Source organism: Leuciscus leuciscus (genome assembly GCF_965113295.1).
Source record: "Leuciscus leuciscus genome assembly, chromosome: 9".
NCBI classification, from domain to species: domain Eukaryota; kingdom Metazoa; phylum Chordata; class Actinopteri; order Cypriniformes; family Leuciscidae; genus Leuciscus; species Leuciscus leuciscus.
Genome location: NC_138733.1, coordinates 33,974,699 through 34,001,191, shown reverse-complemented (window position 1 = coordinate 34,001,191; position 26,493 = coordinate 33,974,699). Strand labels below are relative to the sequence as shown.

The 26,493-nt window shown below is 41.1% G+C and overlaps 1 protein-coding gene across 4 annotated transcripts in view; it reads left to right on the top strand.

The window, feature by feature from the left end:
* Positions 1-1,379: 1,379 nt before the first annotated feature.
* tfdp2 (transcription factor Dp-2) overlaps positions 1,380-26,493 on the top strand; it is a 48,983-nt gene continuing 23,869 nt past the window's right edge. The window contains exons 1-3 of one of the 4 annotated variants that reach the window (XM_082180671.1): positions 1,380-1,523; positions 13,662-13,735; positions 15,469-15,529. In XM_082180671.1, coding sequence (XP_082036797.1) covers positions 13,721-13,735; positions 15,469-15,529 — 76 coding nt within the window. In that variant the 5' untranslated portion in view covers positions 1,380-1,523; positions 13,662-13,720. The other 3 variants (XM_082180672.1, XM_082180670.1, XM_082180673.1) reach the window with 3 other exon arrangements.

Below are 26,493 nucleotides of genomic sequence, written 5' to 3'. Positions count from 1 at the left end.
CTTTAAGACAAACCATGTGCAAATTCATAAGTCAACACCATTGCTGAGTATTTTATCCTTAAAACTGCAGTGAACCAAAGACAGTCTCAAAATCACGGTTTGAAATCGCTGGTGTTTCTGACGTCACAAACTACCTTGTAATCAATCAGATCAACAAGTGATCGTCAACGGACATTTTGACATTTTTTTTGTTTGAATATGTCTGTTCAAGCGCAAAAAGACGTGAAAGAAAGCTCAATTCAGTATTCGCATGCTGTCTGGGCGCAAGCTTCAGATGTCCCACATAGCGTGCGAGTAACGAATTGAGTTCCCTTTCGCGTTTTCTTGAGCTTGAATATTTAAATTGGAAAGGCTTAAACTTTTGTGACAGTGCAGAACTGCCCCGTTTGTTCAAGTTCATGTTCTCACAATTTTGCATTAGAATTCACAAAAATGTTACCGGCCAACTTGCAAGTTACACAGTTTCATACACTTGCCAACACTGATTTTTACTCACATTTGATGCTTGCCAAGTGTTAATTTTAGACCTTGCATGCATATATACATGCATATATATATATATATATATTGTAAAGTCACAAATCTGTAGCCTATCTCTTGCAGTGCTTTGTTTGTAACTTGCCTTGAGAAATATCATAAAAGATGTCAAATAGCTCTGGTCTCCCTTGAACTCCTACATTTTATAGAAGTGTGACCTATATAACAATGTAAGCACATAATTAATGTTATTTGATCTAAGGTTAAGACAGTCAAGCAACTAAACTCTTTTAGAAACATTTTAGGGATATAAAGCTGTTGCTGCAACGCCTTCCTTCCAGTCACTTAATTTGTTATGGACCATTTGTGATGTAACAAGTGCAATAATGTGCAATATGTTAATGCCCTTTTGATGTCTCTGGTTTAGGAACAAAACTTTCCACAGGAAATCGCCCTTCGCTTGTTTCAATAATAATTGAGCAACTTTCAAAAAGGTTGTTGCATTTTGCAGCCAAACCGGGGAATGGCTTCACTGAGTGTTTTTTTTTTGTTTTGTTTTTAAACAACGTCTCTATTGTTTTTACCGAAGCATACATATTCAATATTTAAAAGTCAAATTAATATACGTCATCAACATGGGATTAACAACCAGATGGCGCACCACGCCAAAATAGCGCAGTACCGCACAGCCTCCCATTGTTTTTCTTTTGTCTGCATACACTAATTAAAATCACCATAAAGCCTTTTAAATTACTTTATTCATCTGATTACCCCCGCATAGCATGCAGCCTTTATGTGGAGCGCCACGCCTGCTTTACATGTCGCTCAGGATAGCCAATCAGCTTCCATCTGGCGTGTGACGTCACGGACAGGTGTGACCAATCAGAGGCGCCGTCTGACTGCCACCGCCAAGCTTGTGTGCGGAGTTCATCACTCAGGAAGTGCGAGAGCAGTTACTGGTTGCGCTTTCACTCTCATACATTAACAAGTTGTTTGTTTTCCACTTTTGACAGACCATTTCAACACATATCAGCCCGAAATCCAAGGTAAGGTGTGACTTGGCGCATTTAGGATAAATTGAGAATGTGCGAATCATGTACACATTGAATTTTGAGAGTGTCACGATGTGGATTGTGGATAAATGTTTCATATTTTGACAGCAGCGTCGGCTGTTGATGTGTTCAGCTACAGGCGAGTTTATAATTCACTTTCAGAAGCAGGGTTGAGTCATTAACAATTAATAAACCTTGCAGCGTTTATTTGTTTTATTATTAGCTTGCAGAGCTAGCTGTATTTATTTATGTGAACAAGTGCAATTTCAGCAAATTAACAGTGTCATCCAGCGTCTCACGGCAATTTCTGGCTAGCCCTATTTATATCCTCTTAAATTTAACTTAAATTCTAATAAGGCTGTTGGATTAACTTATAAAGTGCAGAGAATGATAAGTGAACGTTATAAGTGTGTGTGTGTGTGTGTGTGTGTTGAGCTGTCACAGGGAGCGGCTCGTACAGTGTGTATCGTCGGTTTGTTCTGCAGCTTTTGCACATTTCCGCTGCTCTGAGGACTCGGTTCTGGCGAGTGTGTCGTCGCGTTTCGGTGAGAAGTTCCTCATATACCCACACACATTTATTGTCTTGACATCTTCTCATATTAAAGTTATAGGAATAGACAGGTAGTTTATTCTCGGGATGACTCATAACGTTAAAACTTTGGCCTTGAGGCGATAATGTCACATTAAAACTTCTGAGCAGATTTTACCTCAGCTCGCGCGCACAGTGTTGAATATTCCTGTCAGTTTTACGATTTTAACGCGTTTATGCATAAAAACAATCATAAAGAACAAGAGTGTTGTCAGAATCCTGTAAATAACCAGCTGGAACACAGAGAAAAGTGGAGCACACAGCTGTATTTTCACTATGGTACGGTCATGGTGTGGATACTGTGAGCCTTTGATACCATTATCATGTACAATGTTTACAGTTCTACCATGATCTATATACTATATTGTTACAATTCTACCATGTCCTAAAATCATTGTAATTGATATGGCAAACAAAATACAATGTTTTTGCCATGAGGGTATGTCCAAAACATAGTACCATGGTACTTTTGCATTTATTTATTATTCATTTCACATATTTTATTTATTTTATTTTCTAATATTAAATTTTTTGAGGAATATTTGCCAATATTTTTCACTTGAAGTATTATTTATTTATTTTTGTCTGTGGGTTCTTTCCCTGTTGAGTGTCTATTTGTGTGGAGAAGCACCTTCGCCTTGTTATTAAGGTTTGTTCACTTGTGAAGTAAACATTCAAGAAAACAGAGAAAGAGAGAAATATAACGAGGTTTAAAGTTAGCATGAGAGGGAAGTTGCAATTTTTTATCTTTTCTTCTCTATTGTGATTCATATCCGAGTAAAACTCGAACAAGAACAAATGGTAGGCGGGACTTGATTTTGTCAATCAGGAATTTATTGGATGGTTGTGGTTTGCTATTGGTGGATCTCATGTGAGTGACAGGTTGCTCCGCCCTCACGCCAGTAAACGCATCATCAGAGAAGAGATGTTGTTGCAAGTTATTTTGATTAAAGATTATGAGGCACATGAATGAAAAAAATAATGATGTGCACAGATAAATTATTTTTACTACGATATTCCAGAAAAATTCCAAGAATTGTGATTTTGTTTAGACAGAGATGTATTTCAGAGTGAGTTTAGTGTGGTAATTGGAAAAGAAAGCTGTGGAGTGTGAGGTCATGGGGTTTTTGTTGGCTTAGTGTCCTGAGATTGCAGGCCAGGCTGTGTCAGATTTGAGGCGGACATCTGTTGGTCCCGCACAAACGGTCTGGATATTTAATCCTTCCAGTGGAGAGGAGGAGGAGGGAAATGAGACCCCCGGCCCAGAGCTCACAGCTTTTGTGACAGGTGTCCCCCTGCTATTCAGCACCTCATGCAACTTTTCCCGTGTGTGTGTGTTTGTGTGTGTGTGTGTGTGTGTGTGCGGGTGCGCTTGCGTATTTGGTGGCTCTTTTGAGGCTTTATTTTGCTGTCTTTGCTGGTGTATTAGAGAAAAGCTGCACGTCAGCTAGTTTAACAGCCACGCTTATTGAATGTAAAGTTCAGATGTATTGATCTGTTGACCTAACGCTGCATTGTTGTGACGCAGCTGTCACGTGAGAGGCCGCGGTCTGTCTTTGTGTGTTTGTATTTGCACACGCACAAAAGAGAGCGAAAGGACAGAGAAAACACTCACACCACGGATCCTTTTTGGCGCCATTTCCCAGCTGTCTTGCTCAGTGTCACTGTAACATGCCCCACGGGACACGCTCGCGTACAGTTAGCGCTCCGCCGCCTGCGAGTGTGAACAGAGCGTAGGTAGGTGTGTGTGTGTTTGTTAGCCTAGTCCTCCAGGGAGACCAAACTTAACCTTCTCCGTTCATGTCGCAACACTGCACTTTCCATTCTAGGCGGCGGGAGATCTAGCATCAGGTTTCTGTATTGCTCAAAGACAGTATGTGTCTAATCACAGCAAGTTGTTTACACTTTTTCTTTTCATATCAGAATTGACCCTTTAAAAAAAGCCTGTCCTGTTGACCCCCCCACTGCACATTTTGTATGCGTCCCTCATCTAGATTCAACTCACCAGCTCATTAGCAGAAATGGGCTGAATCCGAAATCGTCCCGTGAACCCTCTATTCCCTGCGTTAGTCCACTAATACTGTTCACTTGAAGGAGCGAATGAAAACGAGTGAGTGAATTCGGACAGCCGTTGAGCGCACACCGTTTGTACACTCGTTATTACAGTGCATTGTGGGATTGAATGAGTGCACTCGATAAGGTCCACTATGGTTTCGGACATCACTACAAATGGCTGCTCCCTCAAATACTGAAATAACGCCCTATTTAAAGGTATAGGGGGCGATTTCGGATTCAGTCACGGTCTTGTTTTGGAGATACGAGGATCCGTGGCTCTACCATTAGAGAACTTGGGTCACGTGTGCCTTGATAACCAATCACATCACAGCCTTGACGTCACTGAATGTAATTCCATAGAATTTAATGAGAAGTGTTGGAAACTGAATCACACCTGTTGCGTAATTGTCCGTGACATTGTCTCTTATAAAACAACGTTATAGATCAATCCAAAACTAATGTTCAAGAGCAAACATGTTGAAGATTAGACGATGGGCTGTCAATTCATTAATGAGAAGCTATTTCCTCAGAAAACAGGTTTATTCAGCGCAGTGAAGCCTCTCCTCCATTGACAACCAATAAAAAACTGCCTTTTTGGTGCATTTTTGGTTTGCCTTCAAGTGGCTTTGCTGCCAAGATTTGAAATGGCCGTGTCTGATGAGGGTCGTCCAGGTTTGAGAAGCACATCAGCTCTTCATGTGTAGCTCGACTAGTCACTCAGTCCCTTTTGATTCGAAGGCGTCTATTGTCCAACACAATATTCAAAGCCTCCTTCCTCATATAAGCTGAGATATCAAAGCTCTTTGTTTTCACACTTGTTTTTATTAATGAAAACCGAGAGTATTGATAAATTAATTAATCACAGTTCATTTGGTGATTCCAGAAGTTCTGGGTGTTCATCAATAAAAACAATAGCCTAGGTATTGAGAGGGGAAAATGTGTTTAACATTGTATATGAGATTATAGTTAGGTTATTTGAATATATTAATAGTAGTTTATTAATTAAAATAGGCTACTTTGAAGTCGTCATGCAGCTTCCTTGGAAGTTTGTGGAGACCTGGTTGAGAACCACTAGAATACGGACTGATTATTCACTTTATCAGGTTGTCAGTTCACATCAGCATGTTGTGTATCAAAGGACAAGGAGGACAAAGATATAAAAACACCAGACCAAAAGTCTTAGGCTAGACATATTCTTTACTAACTTATTTTCTAATGCTTCTGAAGCAATACAATAGCCTTGTGTGAGGAACAGACTGAAACTTAAGTTGTTTCAGAGGTCTTTTATAGCGTGACAGGTGGTCAACGTTTGATTTTGTTGTGTGGAAAAGAGCGGAATGAACAACATTCTGGTGTGTTTTATCCAAGAGAAGGAAATGTGGATGTGTAGGGATGTATTTTTAATTACGCAAGCAGTCAATATGTTTCTGGAAGAACGTTACAAGTTAAAGGGTCAGTTCTCCTAAAAACAATGAGTCTAGCACGTCAAGCAAGTATGGCTGAGCTCTTTACATGTTTGCTGATCAATATTTATGGAGGGACGTCATACAATGGAGGGACTGAAATCTCTCAGGCTTCATTAAAAAACATCTTCACTGATGTTCTGAAGATGAACGAAAGTCTAATGGGTATGTAACGACTTGAGAGTGAGTAAATGTTGACAGAATTTACATTTTTGTGTGAACTGTCCCTTTAAGAGAGCACAGCCTGTGTTAGTATGAGGAACAGACTAATTAGAGCTTCCTGTATTTCCTGTTGTAGGAATCTTGGGCATCTCAAATATGAAATGCCGGATATTAGAAGCCGGACAGATATACTGTATTTGAGCGAGGCAGATGTTAAAAAAGTCCTTCTGACTCGTTTTGTTCTCTTTTGACCTCGTTCTCGTGTTACGCTGCACTGTTTATGTCCCCTGATCAATGCTAATATGTCAATAAAAGACTAAATTCAATCTGTCTAGCATATAAAGCAATCGAGTCTCTTCAGAATTTTCTTTACTAAACTGCTCGATTCATTATTTACATTTACATTTATTCATTTAGCTGACGCTTATATCCGAAGCGACTTACAATTGCTATATATGTCAGAGGTCGCACGCCTCTGGAGCAACTAGGGGTTAAGTGTCTTGCTCAGGGACACATTGGTGTCTCACAGTGGATTCGAACCCGGGTCTCTCACACCAAAGGCATGTGTCTTATCCATTGCGCCACCACCACCCCCTCATTATGGATTCGTTTTATGATCTTTTTATTAACTTTTTACAGCGTCAAAGTGGTAGTTTGCCTGGACTGTCAGCAGAGCGACAGAAGTTGCTCAGATTTAAAAAAGATCTTCATTTGTGTTGCGAAGATGAACGGAAGTCTTACAGGTTTGGAAAGACATGAAGGAGAGTAAATTTTCATTTTTAGTTGAACTATCCCTTTAAACTGTATGAAACTCTGCCATTGCCCTGAAAGACAAAAACTGACACTAGAAGACGAGAGTTTACAGTAATGCTGCTGTCATGGCAACAGCTCTGAGAAAGCAACACGTACTAGTATTTTTTTTCTTGCACAGTTCGTAAAACAGCCGTGTGAAGTTGAGCTCGTTGTAGATCGCCCATTTCTTTTTTTCATCTTCAAGAATAGAGAAGGCGAGTGACCAGGTGTCGTGGAGGCTGACCTGTGCAACTTCTCAGCATTGAACATAGCGTCACACCGCTTCTTGAGCATGTTTGTGCAGACTTCCTCTTTTCAGTGACCTTAAATGACAACATGAGCCGGGCTGTTTGTATTTCAGACACGCACACACGGATACGCTCCCTCAGAAGACCAAATGTCACCCTCCTCCTCCTCCTCCTCTCGTCCTCTGTGTAGCCCACGCTAATCAGTTTGGCTATAGTAGCGGAGGCCTCCTGTAGAGTGTGGCTCCTTATAGCTGTGACAGAAGGAGTGATGGGATGGGGGGGGGGGGGGGTGTTGCTCCAAAGGCTCCTAAAGCCTCAGATCTGCAGTGTCAAACTTATTTTATGCTTCGGACGTTAATATCATCTTATCTGCAGTGCACCTCTCAGTCCCTGTCCCACAATTAATGGTAGATGACCTCGCTGTTGCCATGGAGATGGACTGAGCCGCACAAGTGACAGATGGAGGGGGTTACAGAAAGACGAGGGAGTGGTCGGTCCTCGAGGACACCAAACCCCCACCATGCCATTGGAAAGTCCTGCGAAGTGGATCCCTGTAACATGCAGCTCGGGCTGATGGATTACAGCTCACCAGCTTCTACCAGCCAGCAGATCTCATAACTGAATTCACTTGAACAATAAACTACTAATTAATCTAATTAAAGTACTTTTTAATACCATCAGCACAACATATTGTGACTTGCACTTTCCCAGTCCTACAAGAGTAAGGCCTGTTGCGATGTTAAGTCCAGCCGTGAGCAGAACTGCAGGGTCTGAGCGGGCATTTGAAGCCCAAACCCACCCTGTGAAAGATACCCTGACATGACACATTTAATTACAAAAATTACCAAACCCCTTGTTATTTCCTACCAGATCTCACAGGCTTGTTACGTTCAAAGTAAAATGTTTAAAGTGCACCAATGTATCGGCCAATAATCGTTATCGGTCGATAAAACAAAGACTGTAGATAAACAAAGACGGTTCACTCCTATTACTTATGAATGGGAGAAACTCCAGCGCGCAATATAGAGGAATACGTCCCGCCTTCTAAAGTAAAAGAGCCAATCGGTGCTTGGTAAAGTCATTACGTCACTTTAGCTGCCGTTCAAAGCTCTGGTTCGGCTTAGGACTCCACATGCGCATTGGCTCGTCTAGCCTATTTAAGCATAAGAAACAACATTTATGGGACCGTTCATGTCAGATTTTGTTGTTAATTTGAAATGTTATTTAATTGTGAGTTCAGCATTTCAGGATTCCCCCATTCAAATAGATAGGACTCGTGGATGCCCGAAATAGCTGCCCGGAGGCGTTGCAAATATGGCCGCCGACTTTCCTAGCATGTTATATGTTTGGCCACAGTTCTTCTAACACTAACTGATGGAGTGTGTAGCTTTTCATTTCTTTAAAAAACATGTAGGATGAGACCCATCATGGCCATATTCCAGGATGACAATGTCAAGATTCATCAGGCTCAGACTGTGAAAGAATGGTTGGGTGGAGCATGAAGAATCGTTTAATTCATTGAGTCTTTGGGCTGGAGGAGACTTTACAGAGTGCTGGACTCTTGCATTGTCAGTACAAGATCTCGACAAAAAATGTATGCACCTCGTGACGGAAATGCCACCACAACTTTTATTTCCATCAAGATGTGCATCAATGTTTGTCTGTTGATAATTGTAACCTTTAATATTATAGTAATGTACCAAATGAGAAGGTTTCCTGTGTAGTTTAGCATTAGTTGGGAGGGATATTTTCCCTAAGCTGTTCGTATCGGCAGATATCATGCTGAATATTCCGCTATCGTATTGGTGGAGAAATTACCAAACCTTTTGATTGATTTCAAAAGTTTTGTTAAAATTGTGAGTTTTATCAAATCGTTGGAAATTAAATTATTATTTCCTCTCCTAACAAGCTGAGCAAAATAGGAAAAATTTAGAATCTACATTAAAGTAGCAAGAAACCTAAAATTTTAAATGTTTCAAATTGTTTATTATTAATTTACAAACTCAGACCCTCATTTATCTGGTGCCATTGGGCTCTGGGTAGCAGATGGGACACCCATAAATACCCTGGTTTAGGATGAATCCTAAAGTACAGCACAACCGTTTGTTTGTTCTACTTAATAAACCTCATAATTTTGAATCGATGACCCCCATTCCCCCCCTAAACTACCCTAAAATGATCAAGGCCGGCCTGTTTCCTCAGCTCCCCATTACTGTGTCAGCCTCAGACTGCAGGAGAAGCACCTCTTCCAGGTCAGTGCTCTTCAGTCTATCGATGATGGAGATTGAAAGAAGAGAGAACAGTGATGAGCAGAGAGAGAGGGAGAAAGGGGGAAAAGAAGATGGGGGAGAGAATGAGAGGTCAGGCTGACAGACGAAGATCGTGTGGATTTATGGCAGGCCAACTGAAGGACGGAAGAGAATGACAATAGAGAGGAGTAGGGGAGGGTCACGGCTGTGTCTTAAGACCACATACAAGGATAAAAGCTCACGTGTAATAGGAAGAGAACTAGAAGGTGAGCCATAAAAACCATGATATATATAATGCCTATAAAATGCTCTAGACCGCCTCCATGATGCTAAGGTGTTATAGGTGTTGCTATGTGGTCTGAAATTGGTCTGGTTAATTATCCCGGTCAAGGTTTATTAGTAAGTAGTATGACCCTGACAGTGGCAGTGAGAGTGTAATAGATGTCCTTGAGTTGATCTGTGGTTTGTGTGCGTTATCGACGTGGGAGCTCTTGAGCGGCTCGCCACTGAAGAGCAGCGATGCATATGCATGTTTACATTTAAAACGCCGCCTCATCTGTTTAGTGTTGTTGTGCTTTCAATGCATCACGCTGCCCTGCACACCACCGTTTTGTTGCTGCGCTTCCAAGCATGTGAAAACCACAGCATGACTGTGCTAAAATCAGCACAACAGTGCAAAAAGTTCCATTACATAAGGCTAAGTTCATCTGACTTACAGCTAGGTAATACCTAATTCATCATTAAATTATTAAAACATCAAAGCTTGTACAAGATCAATATCAATTCATTATAATGTGATTTTCTAATCTGGGTTTGAGGGACTTGTGGTGCTCTGACTTTTACATTTTCTAAATACATTGTGGGTGACGCTGGTGGTTGTCAGGGCTGTGCAGTTGCTAAGATGTTCTATGTAGTTTTTAAGGAAATGGTATATGATTGCCAGCATGTTTTTGTTTGTCTGTGTCCAGCAAAAAAACACCCTATGTTAGGAAAACCCATAGTTATAATTGTTAAAGGAATAGTTGACTTAAAGGTATATTTCACCGCTGGAAAGTTGAATGTGTATTTAAATTGGGTCATTTATGTAGTAGAAATGTGAAATTATTTTGGAAGTTGGTGCCTTCTAGACTGAGAAAAGCCAGAGAATGTATTTTTGGCTCATGTGGATGAAAGACAACAACTCCCAGAATGCCCTACGAGGCCACTCCCAAGCCACACCTACCGGTTACAGAGGGCAGTATCGGAATAAATGATACAACTAGGCTACTAGTCGGCTCGAAACTGAAAAGACGCCGTTTTATCGTGAGATCCCCCTATGGGCGGGTTGAAGACATGCAGAACGAGCTCCTCCTACTGGCTGGAGTCTCTCGCCTCTGGACGAAAAAGCCTCTAATGACGCTAAATTACGATTTTTATGTCCTCTGAGTTTTTTTCCCAGACACACAATACAGAAATCTCTCGTCTCAGGGGGACTTGAGGGAGGGAAGCACGGTCATTCGCAAATACTACCGGGTTTCTACTGATACAAAGCTTAATGCTAATCAGTAAAGTATCCCTTTAAAAATGAAACTTCTGTCATCATTTACTAACCCTCAAGTTGTTTCAAACCTGTATGAATTTCTTTCTGAATGTTAAATGGGTCCAATCCATTGTTCAATGGGAATTATTTTATGATGCAGGAATAAACTAGTTAATGCATGTGTACTTTGCTCATTTAAAACATGATCAAAACCGAGAGCAAGTGACCAATATTGGTATCAGAATCAGCTAATAGCTGTTTGTTAAAATCGGTATCGGCCCGAAAATATCCGTGAATACCTAATTATCACTAAAGATGTTCTTACCTTAAGGGGTTTTGTATGTCTTTAGATATGATTCTGGTCCCTTCTTCACTGTGATTTTTGGGATGTTAAGTTTAATACCTAGGGTTAGGAATTTGAACAATCCCCCAACTTAGCTTAGCTATGAGTATTATAAATAGCAAGCACCGCTAATTAGACGAACAAACCTTTTGTTGTGATCACATAAGTTTAAATAAATGGAGGTCAATAAAGCCTATTGTGGAATGTCCTCAACAAGTTGCCTATGATCTCAAGAGGCTTTTTAAAGGACTGTCCAGCAAACAGGGAACAAAGCATGACAGCAGACTTGATTTACAGTGCATAAATGAAATCTTTTGTCATCATGTGGTCGCTGCACTGTCCCGCTCCATTCTTGTCCACTCTTACTGAGCAACAAGTTGTCTCTTTAGTGTCATGTCACCAGTGCAGCGCGTCAAGCCACGGTGACCCGAGTTCCCTTACATTTACTGGGTGGCCTCTCCCTCACCCAGGAAAAGAGAAATCGAGATTGGGGGGAGGGCAAGCGACATAGAAAAGGAGAGAGAGAATGGAAGGAGAGACCTCCAGCCACTTTGAAGCTTCTCTCTGGTTCCTGTGTCAGGCTTCTCCCCACTGGGACAAAAGGCCTTTATGTGTGGCTCAGGCGGGGGGCTGTAGGGGGGCATTGTGGGACTGGGGCGGTGGGCGGCAGGGCGGCAGGGCTAGATCCCCCCCGTCTATTGATTTTCTCTGTATATTCTGCCTCACCCCCCTCCACCCCAGCCAGGCTTACCAGCTGTCTGCTCTACACCTCTCCCAGCCTCCTCCGAAAGCCCCGGCCACAAAGACACACACAGATCATATGGGCACCGGCATTAGCATACTTAAAGGAACTACATGGAGACACGCTCAAGAAAATATTGATTTGCACAAGTACAGACGGAACCATGCTTGTTTTGAGCGCACGTAGCATGACAAGATCATCAGTGCCGTCTAAGTGGATGACCTTCAACTTGTGGTGTGACCTTTACGCACTTGCATATGTTGGGTTACTTCCGTCAGTATGTTTACGCAAACATTCGTCACAATTGTGCAAGTAAAGCAATCTCTATAAAGGGTCAAAATCGGTGAATGTTGAAGAGGTTTACTTTGGAAAATGCATTGGTTTCATTTATGTACATATGCACACTCTGAAGTGTATAAAGTACATTGTGGTGTGTGTAAAAGTTTGAATGCTTCCGGTTGCCTCAATGAGAGCTATAACAGGCATTATTATATTATAGTACCTTTCTTCTATGGCAAGGCCGAGACGTAGTTTGAATCTTCCTGAGCTAGTTCAAAGTACGTTAATCTATCGATAACCAGCTGCCCGTGTAATAACACATCTAGTTTAATGGCAAAGAGATTTGATGGATCCCCTTGAGGACTGAGGTCTGTTACCGACCGCTATAGTAATCCAGAAATCATGTGCAAAAGGACTGCATACTTGCATTCATCTCTGCCAGGGATTTGACTGTGAGGAAATTTTCCCACCGGTTAATAGACATGTGACAACACCAGTAACACAGGTACCACTGGTATCACCCTCTTTTTTTCCACCTCACTTTTAAATTGCTTACAGTGCGTGTTCACCGGTGCAGAGCGAGCGTTTTCAATCAATTCCTATGGAACCTTAACAATTCAATGAAACCATTTTAAAGGAATCCAGAAACATGACAACGGATTTTCAAAAGGCATGTCTCGTCTTATCCGCAAATAAGGAAAGGTAGCTCTCTGGCTACTTTGATGTGTGTCCGGTGTGGTAGTGGCACAACGACATGGAGCGGCTAAATCTCCGACCTGCGGAGAATCACCCGTTTTAAACACTCGCTGAACAGAGGAGAGTCTGCTGGTGAAAAGAGAACCAACAGAGCTCGTAATAAAACAAGAATCAACATAAGCTTGGCTTTTCGGAGATGGAGAGAACTGAGGGATGTGAAATGTTGTAAAAGCGACGTGGAGGTGTATTTTATTGAACCGATACATTTCCATATGTTGCTCTCTAACGGAGTTCATTGTAAATCATTATTGTGAAGTGTGATATTTTATGGTGGTTGTTGTATCACTGTGCTGGAATTTATTTGCAAGGAAGTACCGTGTCTATTAACGGGTAAAGCTACAGTAACGTCTTCAGCTAGTCAGCTTGAGATCCTTTCCATCTAAACTGGGTATATCTCTTCAGCCTAGTAGTGAATGTTTAAAGAGCTGTTGGATAATCACATTCCTCTGAACACGCAGAGCTGAAGAACAACCAAAACAAAAAGTTCATCCGCAAAATTCATGTTCAAGTTTTGTTTTTTAGCCGCTAGAGGGACTAAAGTTACATAGTGCACCTTTAACTTGGTGGCAAGCTATCATTGTGTTTATTGAAAAGTGCATATTTAGTGGAAAGAGTTGCCTCGGATTATTGTTCTGCAGATAGATGGATGGATGGATAGATGAGGAGAAGAATAGAAAGGGAATGACCCCCCTCTCTCTCACACACACACACTTTCCGGTGGGGGAGAAAGTTAGAAGGTAACGTGTCGTGGGGGTCCTGATCGGATCCTCCTCTCACTGTCCCTTTTGTCATCTCTGGTCATCAGTGCTGCTTCCATCATCATCATCGAGATCATTCATGAGAACAGGCTGAGTGTGTGTTGTGTGTGTGTGTGTGTGTGTGTGTGTCTGCCAGTGCACACATACCTGATGTCTGTAATGTGTGTGTGTCCACAGGGGCTGTGCAGCTGTGAGCGTGAAGGGATCTGAACAGAAACAGCCCTGTCATCTTTACCATGATGGCCAACACGGTGAGTTCTGAAGTGTGTGTGTGAACATCAGATTATATAATTCACGGTTTCAGTGTCAACATGTTAACCACTTTGTTTCTGCTGTTGTCAAAACAAAAGCAGAAGAGACCTTCTGAAAGGCTTTTGAGGTCATCTGGTGTTGGATTCTGCTCTTTATGTTGCGGATGTAATACTAACACACATCATTTTGTGACTTCATAATGCTATGATGAGAGAAACCACTTCTGTTAAGCAAAATGTAATGATTTTATAACAGTTTATCAGGTCTTTAAGTTTTCATAGCAAAGTATTCCCAAGTCTCATTGATGATTATGGATATTCTGAAGTGTTTAAAACTATAATGCCCTGTATAACAATAGACTGAGAACCCATGCCTGACATTTCTCATTTAGTTTGAATGTCCTTCTATGATGTCATGTTGATTAAATCATGATGACATGTTCCACGACCTCTGACCCCTGTGAATAGATGTCTCTGTAAACTCGACCGACATCTGTTTACTCGTCCGTTTCAAGCCTTCAATTCTATAGATTGTCACAGTCTTTCAGTGGCTAACACTACCGGTGTAATGTAGCTCTCCGGCTGTGCATGGGAAGGAAATCACTTCGCTAAAATGACATTTGCTTTTATATTTTAGTTGTAGCCAGTTGAAGCTTGTAGGTGTTGCTTCTCCCTCTCTAGTCGTGGCCTAGCACAGACTCGGCCGCTCTGCTGCTGTGTGAGATATCATGCTATCGCTTCAGAAACAGACCTCTGTCCTACTGTAGTCTGCTGGCTTTCACGTGCAATAATCTGATGCCGCACAGTTCACAGCAAGCCATGAAAACATAGATGTGTTTTATTCAAAACAGTTACAAAATGGGTTTTATTTATAATTTGGTCAGTGTGTAATTTTAAAACCCATCAGTTTATCACATTGTAATCTGTGTCAGTGTAAATTAGGGCTACACTATATATATATATATATATATTAAAGTAAAATGGATAACACGATATGGCTTTAATATCGATTGTCAAATTGTGCCGACATACATTTATTTTCTGACAACCTGTCAAAATAAAAGCTTGATTGTTTAACTTTTGAAAGTTAATTGACCTTTGGAAAAGATACGCACAGATGTATATGTAAATAGTAATAATAAATAATAAAGAAAATACAAGGATTAAAGTATTGATTCAGTATCAGAAGAAACATATTTGTGAAATGACAATGTATGATTTAGAACAATCCTTGTATCTCTTGTTTGTGCTTAAAATAAGGAAGTATTTTGTTTGATATTTTACTATCTTATGAAATTATTTCATTTTTGAACTATCCATTTTTGGAGCCATTTTCCTTCCTTCCTTCCTTCCTTCCTTCCTTCCTTCCTTCCTTCCTTCCTTCCTTCCTTCCTTCCTTCCTTCCTTCCTTCCTTCCTTCCTTCCTTCCTTCCTTCCTTCCTTCCTTCCTTCCTTCCTTCCTTCCTTCCTTCCTTCCTTCCTTCCTTCCTTCCTTCCTTCCTTCCTTCCTTCCTTCCTTCCTTCCTTCCTTCCTTCCTTCCTTCCTTCCTTCCTTACTTACTTACTTACTTATTTCTTTTGAGATGTAAAAAACAAGATGGACCTGGCCAAGAAGGCAACAACAAATAACATCATCAAAAACTTTAAGAAAATTACAGTGTTCATTTGCACTGTATATTGCAAACTAATATTTTTTTTCTTTTGAACTCTTCCTTAATTTCCTCTCCTTTTAGGTTGGCGCACCAGCTCTGTGTGGAGATCTCAAGGCCTTTCTGAACCACAACCTGTCCAAAGGTAAAAGTAACTCTGATACTCTCTTATATGATCACATTAATAAATGTATAAGGTTGGTTCTTCAAGCACAGGCTCACTCAGAGTGCAATAAACCTTTCCCTTGCATTTTCATTTTTCAATTTGGCAGTACAGTTATTTGCAGGCAATTACTAGCAGGCAGTAAACTTTTATGTACTACCGTTGTCTTGAAATGGTTGTGTTCAAAGTGAAAAGGAGGAGTTTGGGCACGCAACAATAAACGCTCAAGAAATAATTAGTAATCGTCTACTCTAATTGCATGCATACTTAGATGTTAAGTAACTGGTTGAGACTGGTATGGTGTCGTAGGTTATAAAATAAATTAACTTTAATATTCATTTAAACAATCCAAAATCAGTTCCTAAAATCCTGAGATTCATCTTTTATCCTGTCCCTTTTCAATGAATACATAGAAAATGTGTCTCTCCGGCAGTTGTCACTCTGATAGAAAAAGCATATAGAATAGTGAAATTGCTCCAGAAATGATCTGTCCAGTCTTGCCTACATTTTTTTTTTTATGTTTGAGCTCCAGACACAATCTTCACTCCTATTGGCTGTCGCTCCTGAAAGTCAGTCTTCATTTGCATAAAGTTAAACATTTCTCAACTTTGTCATTTATCATAATGGAAGTCTTTTTGAAAAACAAAAAAACATAACAGCATTATTCCCAAATGAATAACTATTAAAGGTGCATGAAGTAGTTTTCTTGCTTGCATGAGCATCGTCGAGTTTGTGAATTTTAAAGGTGCAGTGGGTGATCTGGGAAATGCTAACTTTAGCCTGCTAGCATTGAAAGCATTCAATCCCACCTTCCCTGCAAATCGCCGTCCAAAGCCACGCCTCCTCCAAAACTCTCACAGACCGGAAGCGAGACGACCAGAGACAACGTTATTGGATTACACATCATGTGTCATTCACCGGTGAGAAAACTTGACAGTATAGTGAGCAGTGTTAATTTCGTTGACGAATAATTTTCGTCATTATTTTCGTCAACGACATTTTTTCACAGACGAAAACGAGACGATAACTAAATAAAAGCTAGTTTTGAATGACAAAAACTATGACGGAAATCTATTGACATTTTCGTCAACGAATAAAAACTAGACGAAAATGTTAGATAGTGACGATTTGGGAAGCGATCCAGTCTGATGTCCTGCATTTGTGGTAGATGCGCACAATTGTACTGTAACGTGATCTACCCAGCGGCACACGAGTTGGCATGCGCTGCATGTCTCATAAAACGTTAAAACATGTAACGTTAAACGTCTGGGAGAATGAGTAGAGCAGACATGAAGATCTGAATAAGAGTGACGACGCAAAAAAAGAGCTATTCGGTACGGTTTTCTGTGCGCACACACCCGACCCGAAGCGTGCAGCCATTCACATAGACACCTATACAGCGCGCGAGTACAGAATTGAGCTTTCTTTCGTGTCTGAATGGACAAATACACACAAATATTATGTCTAAATGTCCGTTTTGGAGAGTATTCACGTAAATGATGTCGGTTATGTCTTAAACAGTTGTGAGTGTATCTATGTGCATCAGTGCATTGGATCCGCATGTCATTGGACATGATCCGATGTCTTAAAGGAGAACTTGGTAAGTTTTTTAACTTAATAAAACTGTCTAGAAATCATTTGGATGGTTAAACAACCTGTTCTGGTGATATTGGTGACTTTCCCCGCTCCCCCCAGCGTTCCCAGGCGGAAAACCAACCTTGCAACTTGCGCACTGCCGTCCCGGCAAAGTGAAATTGGAAGTCTCGTGAGAACCGAGAACTAGAACGAGAACGAGCGCGAAACACAAACTGCTTTACGGCAATTCGACATAAACACACACGCATGTATGATGTATTACCAGATTACTCACCTCGGTAGACATAGTTCCACACGATATAGTTGGCTTGCTCCGATCAAAACAAACGCACATGAGCAGCGGTAGAGAGGGGGAGGAGGCCGCCGCAAGTGAGTTTTTTACGACTGTGTTGTGAAATATACGCCCCCCCACAGCTGTAGGGGGAGCTCGTGGGGAAAACACTCGACAACAAAAGGGAAAATCAGCGAAGAAGTGACTAGAGTTCGCTAGAGTTACAGAGTTCTCCTTTAAAGTGACAGTGGGTAATAAACCTAATGCGGTCTGTGTCCTTAATATTGATCAAGCAACAAAAGAAAAAGAGGAAAGCATTCACTGCTCGTTAATAGCTTTAATAAGGATTAATTATATTTAATTCATTTAAATATGTCTGCTTGAAAGAATAAAGAATGATGTATGCAAGTAGTTATAAAGAATTCATATATCATTCATTGAAAAAAAGACTGTCTTCTACTTTAGGAAAAGTGGTTTTATTTAATTTTAAGATATTTTTTAAGTTACAGTAGTTAAATCTGTATCTGTATCGCAAGTTCAAACTTTAAAATCATTCATATTAGCAGGGTAATGTTTTCTCCGGGAGTATATGGGTTTGGACATTTTTGAGAAATTCTAAATAAATGCATTTAAATTGAAACCCATTATATTTTAGTCGACTAAATCTACTGTAGATTTAGTCGACTAAAATCTTATTGTATTTCGTCGACTAAAACTAGACTAAAACCAAAACAATTCAGATGACTAAAATACGACTAAAACTAAATGGCATTTTAGTCAAAAGACTATGACTAAAACTAAATCAAAATTTGCTGTCAAAATTAACACTGATAGTGAGTAACAGTACTACAATAACCAGCGCAAACAACTTTTTAAAAAACGAATTAGATGCCGCAAGATGTCGGTTGTGTAGCTAGCAAACCGTGTCGGTGTGTAATAATATTATTGCATGACAGGGTTTCACGATGAGAGCCTGCTTGGCTCCGATGATCCTTTGCCAGTGCCACTTGTTGTCGGTTCAGAAGGAAAGTTAGGTTGTTTGTCTGCACAGCGTTCGTGATGACGTATGATGTCTGCGTGTACAGGCTGCGCAGTGGTATGCAAACACACATTACTGACAGGGAACACATGCTGAATGCAATGATTGAACGAACATTTTATGGTCCCACACCTTCCACACAGACGATATACATTTATAAAAACACATTAAGACTGCTTGCTATCAGGATATGAGGAGACTTTCAATCAGCATAACAAAAAATGTTTCTGTAGAGAATCACTTATTGCTCCGTTACGCACTGATAGCGCAGTGGTGTGAGACACTGCACTGCCATTTATTGACATGGATTTTATTGACATCTTTTCTGCATCTTCAGCCGTACAGGTACTGATTCTCCCGTTGTTTTTCCGCTGGTAAAGCGCGATGATACGTGTGTTTCAGTTGGAACCGATAGCCTCATGGGCAGCGCTCCGACATGCAATGCATTTGACCTTGTGGTCTTTTTCTGATCCCATCCCCCTCTCTCTCTCTCTCTCCCACTTCACTTCCTGCCCTCTCTCCAACTATACTATCTAAATAAAGGCAAAAACACCAGAAATAAACCTTGAAAAAAGTGTTTCATTTCACTCCTCCATCTCACTACTAGAGGATCTACTACAACAGCAGCCGGTGAGCGTGAGGATCCTCTCCGATGTTTAGTGAAACGTGGTGGCTCTCGTCATTTTACGTAGCGATTAGCGAAATACATTAAGGTGGCGACCTTCACCATACAGTACATAATAAAACCCCTTTATAATATATGAAACCTCTTCATCTCATGTGACTGTAAATTTTTACAACAAACTACACCTTTTAATCAGAATCAATTCAAATCAAGAGTTTGTGAATAAGACTTGAATAACAAAAAAAGGTCCTCAACTTTGGTTTTAAAGGAACGGTCAGGAGATATTCTGAGATATTTATTAAAACAAACAAGAAAACATTCACAGTTGTGTACCTACGTTAGTCGTTTCTATGGCGTGGTGAATGATTAACGAGCCCAAGATTGTCTTCAACGAGCCCAAGAGGGCCCACGTCACTCCTCTGTTCATCTCTCTGCACTGGCTACCTCTCGCTGCTCGCATCAAGTTCAAGGCACTGACGCTTGCTTACAGATCCATCACAGGCTCAGCTCCCTCCTACTTTCACTCACTCCTACGAGTCTACATCCCTACCAGACACCTACGATCGGCCAACGAGCGACGTCTCGTGGTTTCATCACAGAAAGCCACAAAATCACTTTCCAGAACATTCTCATTCACAGTTCCATGCTGGTGGAACGCTCTCCCCACCCTCATCCGTAATGCAGAATCCCTGACAACATTCAAAAGACAGCTGAAAACCAATCTCTTCCGTGAGCACTTAACCTTATAGAAAAAAAAAAAGAAAAAAAATGTCCTTTCCCTTTGAAACATCACTTATCAGGCTTATGCTACTCTGAATAATACCTGAACTTCGTATTTTGAGCACTTCTTGCGTTGTTGTTGCTTTTGCCTCTTTATGATGACTCGCTGAATTCAGTCCTAATTTGTAAGTCGCTTTGGACAAAGGCGTCTGCTAAATGACTAAATGTAAATGTAAATGTAAATGTTAACGATATTGCCTTAAGCAGCTCATTAATAAAACTGATGATGTTTAAAACGGCTACTGTTTTCGTTGGAGCGAGTGAAGACAACTATTTGTTTTGTTAGTCAGTAATGTGATTGAATACTTTTTAATTGTCATTGGCACTCAACCAACTGTGAGTTTTCCATGCCGCTCGGGTGCCAAATAAAACATCGAGATGTGCTTTTTCCCCGAGCCCTGCAGTAAAGCCTACCAGCTCGGGCCGGTCCTACGCCGGGAGAACATGTGTTCAGGCCGCAACATCCATTCAGTTCTCATGCTCTCCGGGGCTTCCCACTGCTCTCAGATCAGTTCAGGCCAGAGCAAGCGAGCGCCCATCACCCGTGAGTGGCCTGCAGGAGCCGCCGTGTGTGTGTGTGTGTGTGTACGGATGGAGGAAGTCCTGTGGCAGGCGCATACACACACTCTCTCATTGAGTGCGCGCGTTTCCCACTCGGCATGGGTGAAAGTCCAAGTGTGTGTGGATGGACTCCCTCTGCGCTCGCTCGGCAATGCCTGCGAGCCTCTCAAGTTTCCACTGAATGGTAACAAAAGGGACACTGAGCGAGAGAGAGAGAGAGAGAGAGAGAGAGAGAGAGAGAGGAACACCAGGTCCCAGCCTGCCTTCGAAACATGCTCTCCACTCCTCTTCAGGTAAATCCTGCAGCCCCTACTTTTTCTTTTCTTTTTTTTTCTTCATTCTCGCTCTTTGTGCATTCAGGGATTGTGTCGGAGCAGCTGGGAAGGCTGCACGTGTGTTGGGACGGCACGCTGTGAGGAACATACACACACACACACACACACACACTCTCTCTCTCTGGGTCACTGTGGAAGTTCCTCCACAGATCCGCGTTCAGTGGGAGGAGGGGTGAAGCGGGCGTCCCAGTCTGTGTGTGGGACTAGAACTTGAGCTTTTATTAGGAAACGAATAGTTAAAGGTGAAGTATGGAAGTGCTTGTCGTGCCGCTTCATAAACAAACAGGTAAATAACTGGAGAATTTGAAGGGAAGGTTATAATAGGTTATTAATACACATTTTGCATCATTTTAGAACTTTTGTATTATAAATTCTTCATTTTAAAGAAAGAGGTTATTCTCTCTCTCTAATGTTGTTGCCAGTGTGTTTGGAGCCGCAGAACTGGGTGACTGTGTTTGTGTTCGGTGAGAGCCTCTCTGATGTTGCTCAGGCACTGATGTGGTTTTCAGTCGTGTTGAGCGTGCGCTGGAGTTATGTAGTTTGTTTGGGCAGCCCCAGGAAGTAACTGTGTGTTTTCCTCCTGTTGTCTTGGGTCATGTATAGAAGTGTTTTCATTTTGATGTCTTCTGTTATACGCTTGCATATATCTGTGCATCATACATTTGTGCATGTGTAAAACGCTGAGCACTTTGTGCATGTGCTTTATAATATAACACAGAGTCGGCTCAATATTTGTGTGTGTGTGTGTGTGTGTGTGTGTGTGTGTGTGTGTGTGCTGGGCTGCTGCTCAGCTGTATTCTAATGTGGCTTTGCTCATTGTTGCTGTAAAGAGCATGTGGCACTGACGCATTCCTGCGCTGAGGCCTTGCACAAAACCCCTTCAGACCGCAGCCAGTCCTGCTGCTGTACGCTCACCATCTGGAGCACATTGTAAAGATTCATTCAAACTACTCTGACACTTTCTTGCCTTTCAACATGAAACACTGAAACTGTTTTTATTTGTATTTATGGTTAATTAAAAATGACAATTCTCACAATCATTTACTCACCCTCATGTCCTTTGAAATCTCCATGACTCCAAACTAAATCACTGAGCCACTCTTTTACATACAATAGAATAGATTCCAGGAAGACAATGCAGAGGCTTGAAGTCCAGGTTTCAGGAAGTAAAAGTCCTCCTCGGTATTTTGTTCCAATCACCTGGATTTACTAATTAGCACAGTTTTTCAGCCAGGAGATATAACTAATTAGTGAAATTAGTGGAATAAACATAAGGCAAGACTTTTACGTTCTGACCCCTCGACTATACACCTCTGAGAGAGTGATATTTAAGTTGTTGTTCATTGAAAATATTTCACTGTTGTGCAGCTTTTAAAGTCACCATGAAATCAAAATTGATAAAAATATATATATTGGAATTACATTTTAATTTGTCAGCCCTCTCGCAACAACATCACTTTTCTGTTGACATGTGCACTGCCACGGCATTTCCCTCCAGCAAACTGTCGCCCACAGGAAGTAATCAAAGAAGTTCAGCTCAAAATACCCCACAGGTCATATATTATTGCATGCCGTAAATGGCCCTGTTTGGGTTGGAGCAAAAACATGCTGTTTTCGTGTGTGGATCTTTAAACTAAAATGAGCTGCTGCTTCCCCACCTGCTTTCCAGAAGAGGGCTGTGCCTTTACAGCTCGTGCTTCGGATACGACAAAAAACCGAATAACCTCACGCAGCCAATATGCCTGAAATCATCAATACCGGTGTTCAGCCTTGCATGCTCTAACCGGAGTCAGACACTGATGGAGAGACTCAAGAAGTCATTTTTAGAATTTGTCAGAGACAATTTGGTAACTTTACCTACATAAGCCGTACAACGTGCTAACAAGCACACAATTTTCAAACATTCACTAAATGTAAAGTGCAATACTTGCCTGTTCTGGGTATTAAATTGGATTACGAACAGTTGGTATTGATCCATCTCTGCGAATCAACTTTTGTGCAAATCCTGCGTTGTACTGACCCTCGTTTGGAAAGCAATCCGGTGTAAAATCATTTGCACAAACATAAACGAATTTAGGATATTGCATATTTCTGGGCACATTCACTTCATAAATGAAATGAATCCCCAGTGGCTCAGATGCTGGGAGTTTATGAAGACTCTTGTGTTCATTACTACAGCCAGTTATAATCTTTATGTAGCGTAGACATTATATAATTAGCTAGTCTAGCGAGGAGATGAACATGGCGGACTGTGTGCGGCTCACTCTTTGTTTATAGTGCGGAGATCGTCACCAGTCATGGGTGGGGCTTGATCTAATGTGATGTCACTTTAGGCAGAACACTGGGACGGCTCCTTTTGATGCACCATTTCTGATTTATGGCGATTATAAAATTAGCGGGTGGATTTTTACCATTATTGGGTGGTTGTTTACACGCACTGCGGACACACATTTATGTTCAAACACCATGTAAAAGTGAATATTGCATCATTTTTGCTTAATTTAAATTGTGTATGTGTATATTAAATATGTAAACCGTAAATACCGTTTTGCCGCAACAAATCGTTGTAGCTTCTCAGTTTTAGCGAAGCGCAGGTGGATTTGCTCAAAGATCATCTCTTTCAGTTTACTAAGTTACAGCACAAAATAAAGATGAATGAACATCAGAAGGAATTCTGAAAGAGACAGTTCAACTTACCGAAATCTGTATCATGTTACATTCACCTCAGAAAAGCCATTCAATGTCCAAAATCTCATTAGTCCGCTACAAAAATTGAGCATTTTGCTAAATATGCATCATATTGCATATTCATTGTATTTTTACTTAACTTGTTCTTCAATATTTAATGTATGTTTGAATAAATATGTCATTTTTTAATGACAGCCACCATTTAAATGCTTATAAAAAATAAATAAATGTTATGCCATGTTAGTTCGTCAGATTTACAACACGTAAATTCATCCACTTCTCCTGAAATACATGAAAGTAAGTGCCAGCGCCAGCGCCAGCCAAAGCACGTTCGAATTTAGCAGTTGATCACGTGATGCCTCAAAGGGTTAATATTATATTACCAACTTTGTACCAACTTTTGCTGTGCCTGTGAGCTCCACAGCAGACTTCTTCCCAGCAGTTAAAGCGGCATTACGTCACAAACGTTCACTCCTCAAAAAGTTCCACAATGCCCAGTGAAAACCAGGGCGCTTCGATGCTCACTATGTTCCCTTAGCGGAAGTTCTGAAGCGCAAAACATGAATCCCGTGAGCCGACTCACCACACGTAATGGCACGCGATGTGTAGTGAGCCAGGGTCCCGACTGGTCCTTACCAGGGCCCGAATTAGTGTACATGATATACTGATTCACGACTTAATAATAATAATAATTCGTTACATTTATATAGTGCTTTTTCTGAGACCTCAAAGCGCTTTACATAGATGGGGGAATCTCCTCAACCACCACCAATGTGGAGCATCCACTTGGATGATGCGACGGCAGCCATATTGCGCCAGAACGCCCACCACACACCAGCTTACTGGTGGAGAGGAGACAGTGATGAAGCCAATCAGTATATGGGGATGATTAGGAGGCCATGATGGACAGAGGCCAAGGGTCAAATTTGGCCAGGATGCCGGGGTTACACCCCTACTCTTTTTCGAAGGACATCCTGGGATTTTTAATGACCACAGAGAGTCAGGACCTCGGTTTAACGTCTTAAGCTACGTTTACAGTAATCCGAATAGATTTGAAAAGTGGAGTTATTGTTTCAAAGCGCTCTCTCACACAAGCGTTTTCAATGGTTTTCTAAAAGTTTTTCATCCACACTGAAACGTCGGAAAACGCTAAATTCTCCTTACAGCGCATGCGTAAACCCTCACAGAAGCTCACTGAGAGGAGACAGCCAGAACACGACATAATCAAGTTATCATGCAATTCTTCTGGCAGGATCATTTCATTTAGCAAAATATCTCCCCATTCACTGATACGTCCACGTCGCTCTCAGTCACCATTATATATTTGGTGTAAAACGCGACTGCTCTCATGTTTTGCCGCAGGACAGCGAATACGATGTAATCTATGCAGGACTGTGATATGAAGAGTGTGCAAAGTACATATTTTAGCAACTGTGAAAGTGAATAGCACATAACAGGCACAATATCGGTATAAACATGAATATCTATGGGTTCAATATTCGTCACGTGACTAAAGTTGCGTCATCATTTTTAAATACCTCCGTTTTCACAGTCTAGACTTTCTACAATGCGAAACCGGCGTTTTCAAAAAGCTTTGTTTTCGTTGCTAGAAACGCGTCTCAGTGTGAACGGAGGACCCAAGCGGAGAGAAAAAGATGCGTTTTCAAACGAAAACGTATTCGTGTGGACAAGGCCTCAGGAAGCTGATTGAGACACTATGATTGGTCACTTTCGGTGGCGTTCTTTTAGAGAGGCAATCATGACTACATTTCATTTCACATCTGCTGTTGCACTATGAAAAGTAAGAAAACTGCTTTGTGTTGGTGTTTGCTGCATAAAGTCAAGAGAACATTGTAAGCGCAGCGCTACATCTCGTCTGCAGCTGTAGATGGACAAAGACACACTGTGAGCGTCACGGGCCGCTGTGATGCAGACGCTTGGAAGATTTGACCAAGTTTGAGTGGGAAGCAGGCATGCATAGAGTGGGATTGTTGGCATGTCGTCTCATTCACACAGTTCAGGGTGTGTTCGCCCTATTGCGTGTTTGTGCGTGATTTCAAGGCCCATTTGCATGGTTTTGCATCTGATATGCCACAACCTTTACATGATTTGCATCTCTATTCAAAAGAAAGCATTTCAGGACTTTTTTCTTCTCTTCAGAAGTGTCTTGCCCTCGATCTCCATACTGTAACCTTCCCTCGCTCTCGGTCTTATCCCACCGACGCAACCGTCTCTTCCTGGGGTTGTAAAGGGGATATTCAGGGTGGAAATCACTGAAAACCACTGTTAAACAGTGGCCTCAAGAAGTATTTGGACCCTTCAGCTTCATTTAAACATGTCTTGATGCTGTTGCATTGGATGATATCTGCAAATACAGTTATGCTAGAGCTTTCCTCAAAACCAACTTCACCTCTTAGAGACGTTTTAACCACTTGGAGAGACTCTTAACCAGCTGATATTGCAGTGCTTGTGTGTGGATGTGTGAAGTCCTCTCCTCTCAAGTTCACACAGGAGCAGAGTAGTTCATCACATCAATCCCATAAAGCCTACTGTGCCATATTTGATACACAAAGACCTCTAAATTATCAACATGATCAAAACGAATAACGTTTATTATTGTTAGCAATATTTAAGTACTATTATATTGTAGTAATAAACACTTACTGGACTGAATCAGCTTACGTTTACTTGATTATCCATAATTTTTTAGAAAAATCATGTTGAAATGTGGGAATCAAACACGATCCCTCGGGCTTTCGAGGAACATTTGTTCATCTCTCAATCATCATTATATTGCAGTACATCATACATACTACAGAGCTTTGATCATGAAACTAAGCATTGAACTATCGTCTTACTAAGACGTAATATTGGGAGATATACAGTGACGGCTGATATTTATATGCATTTTATGTAAGTATCTGCTATACTGTTATAAACTGATTTACATTAAGCTTTCATAATTTCATCAAATTTGCACCAAACTGCATATGTTTGCATAATAAAATAGTTTTTTTTCTTTTCTTCCTTGAGTATGAACTTCATATTCTC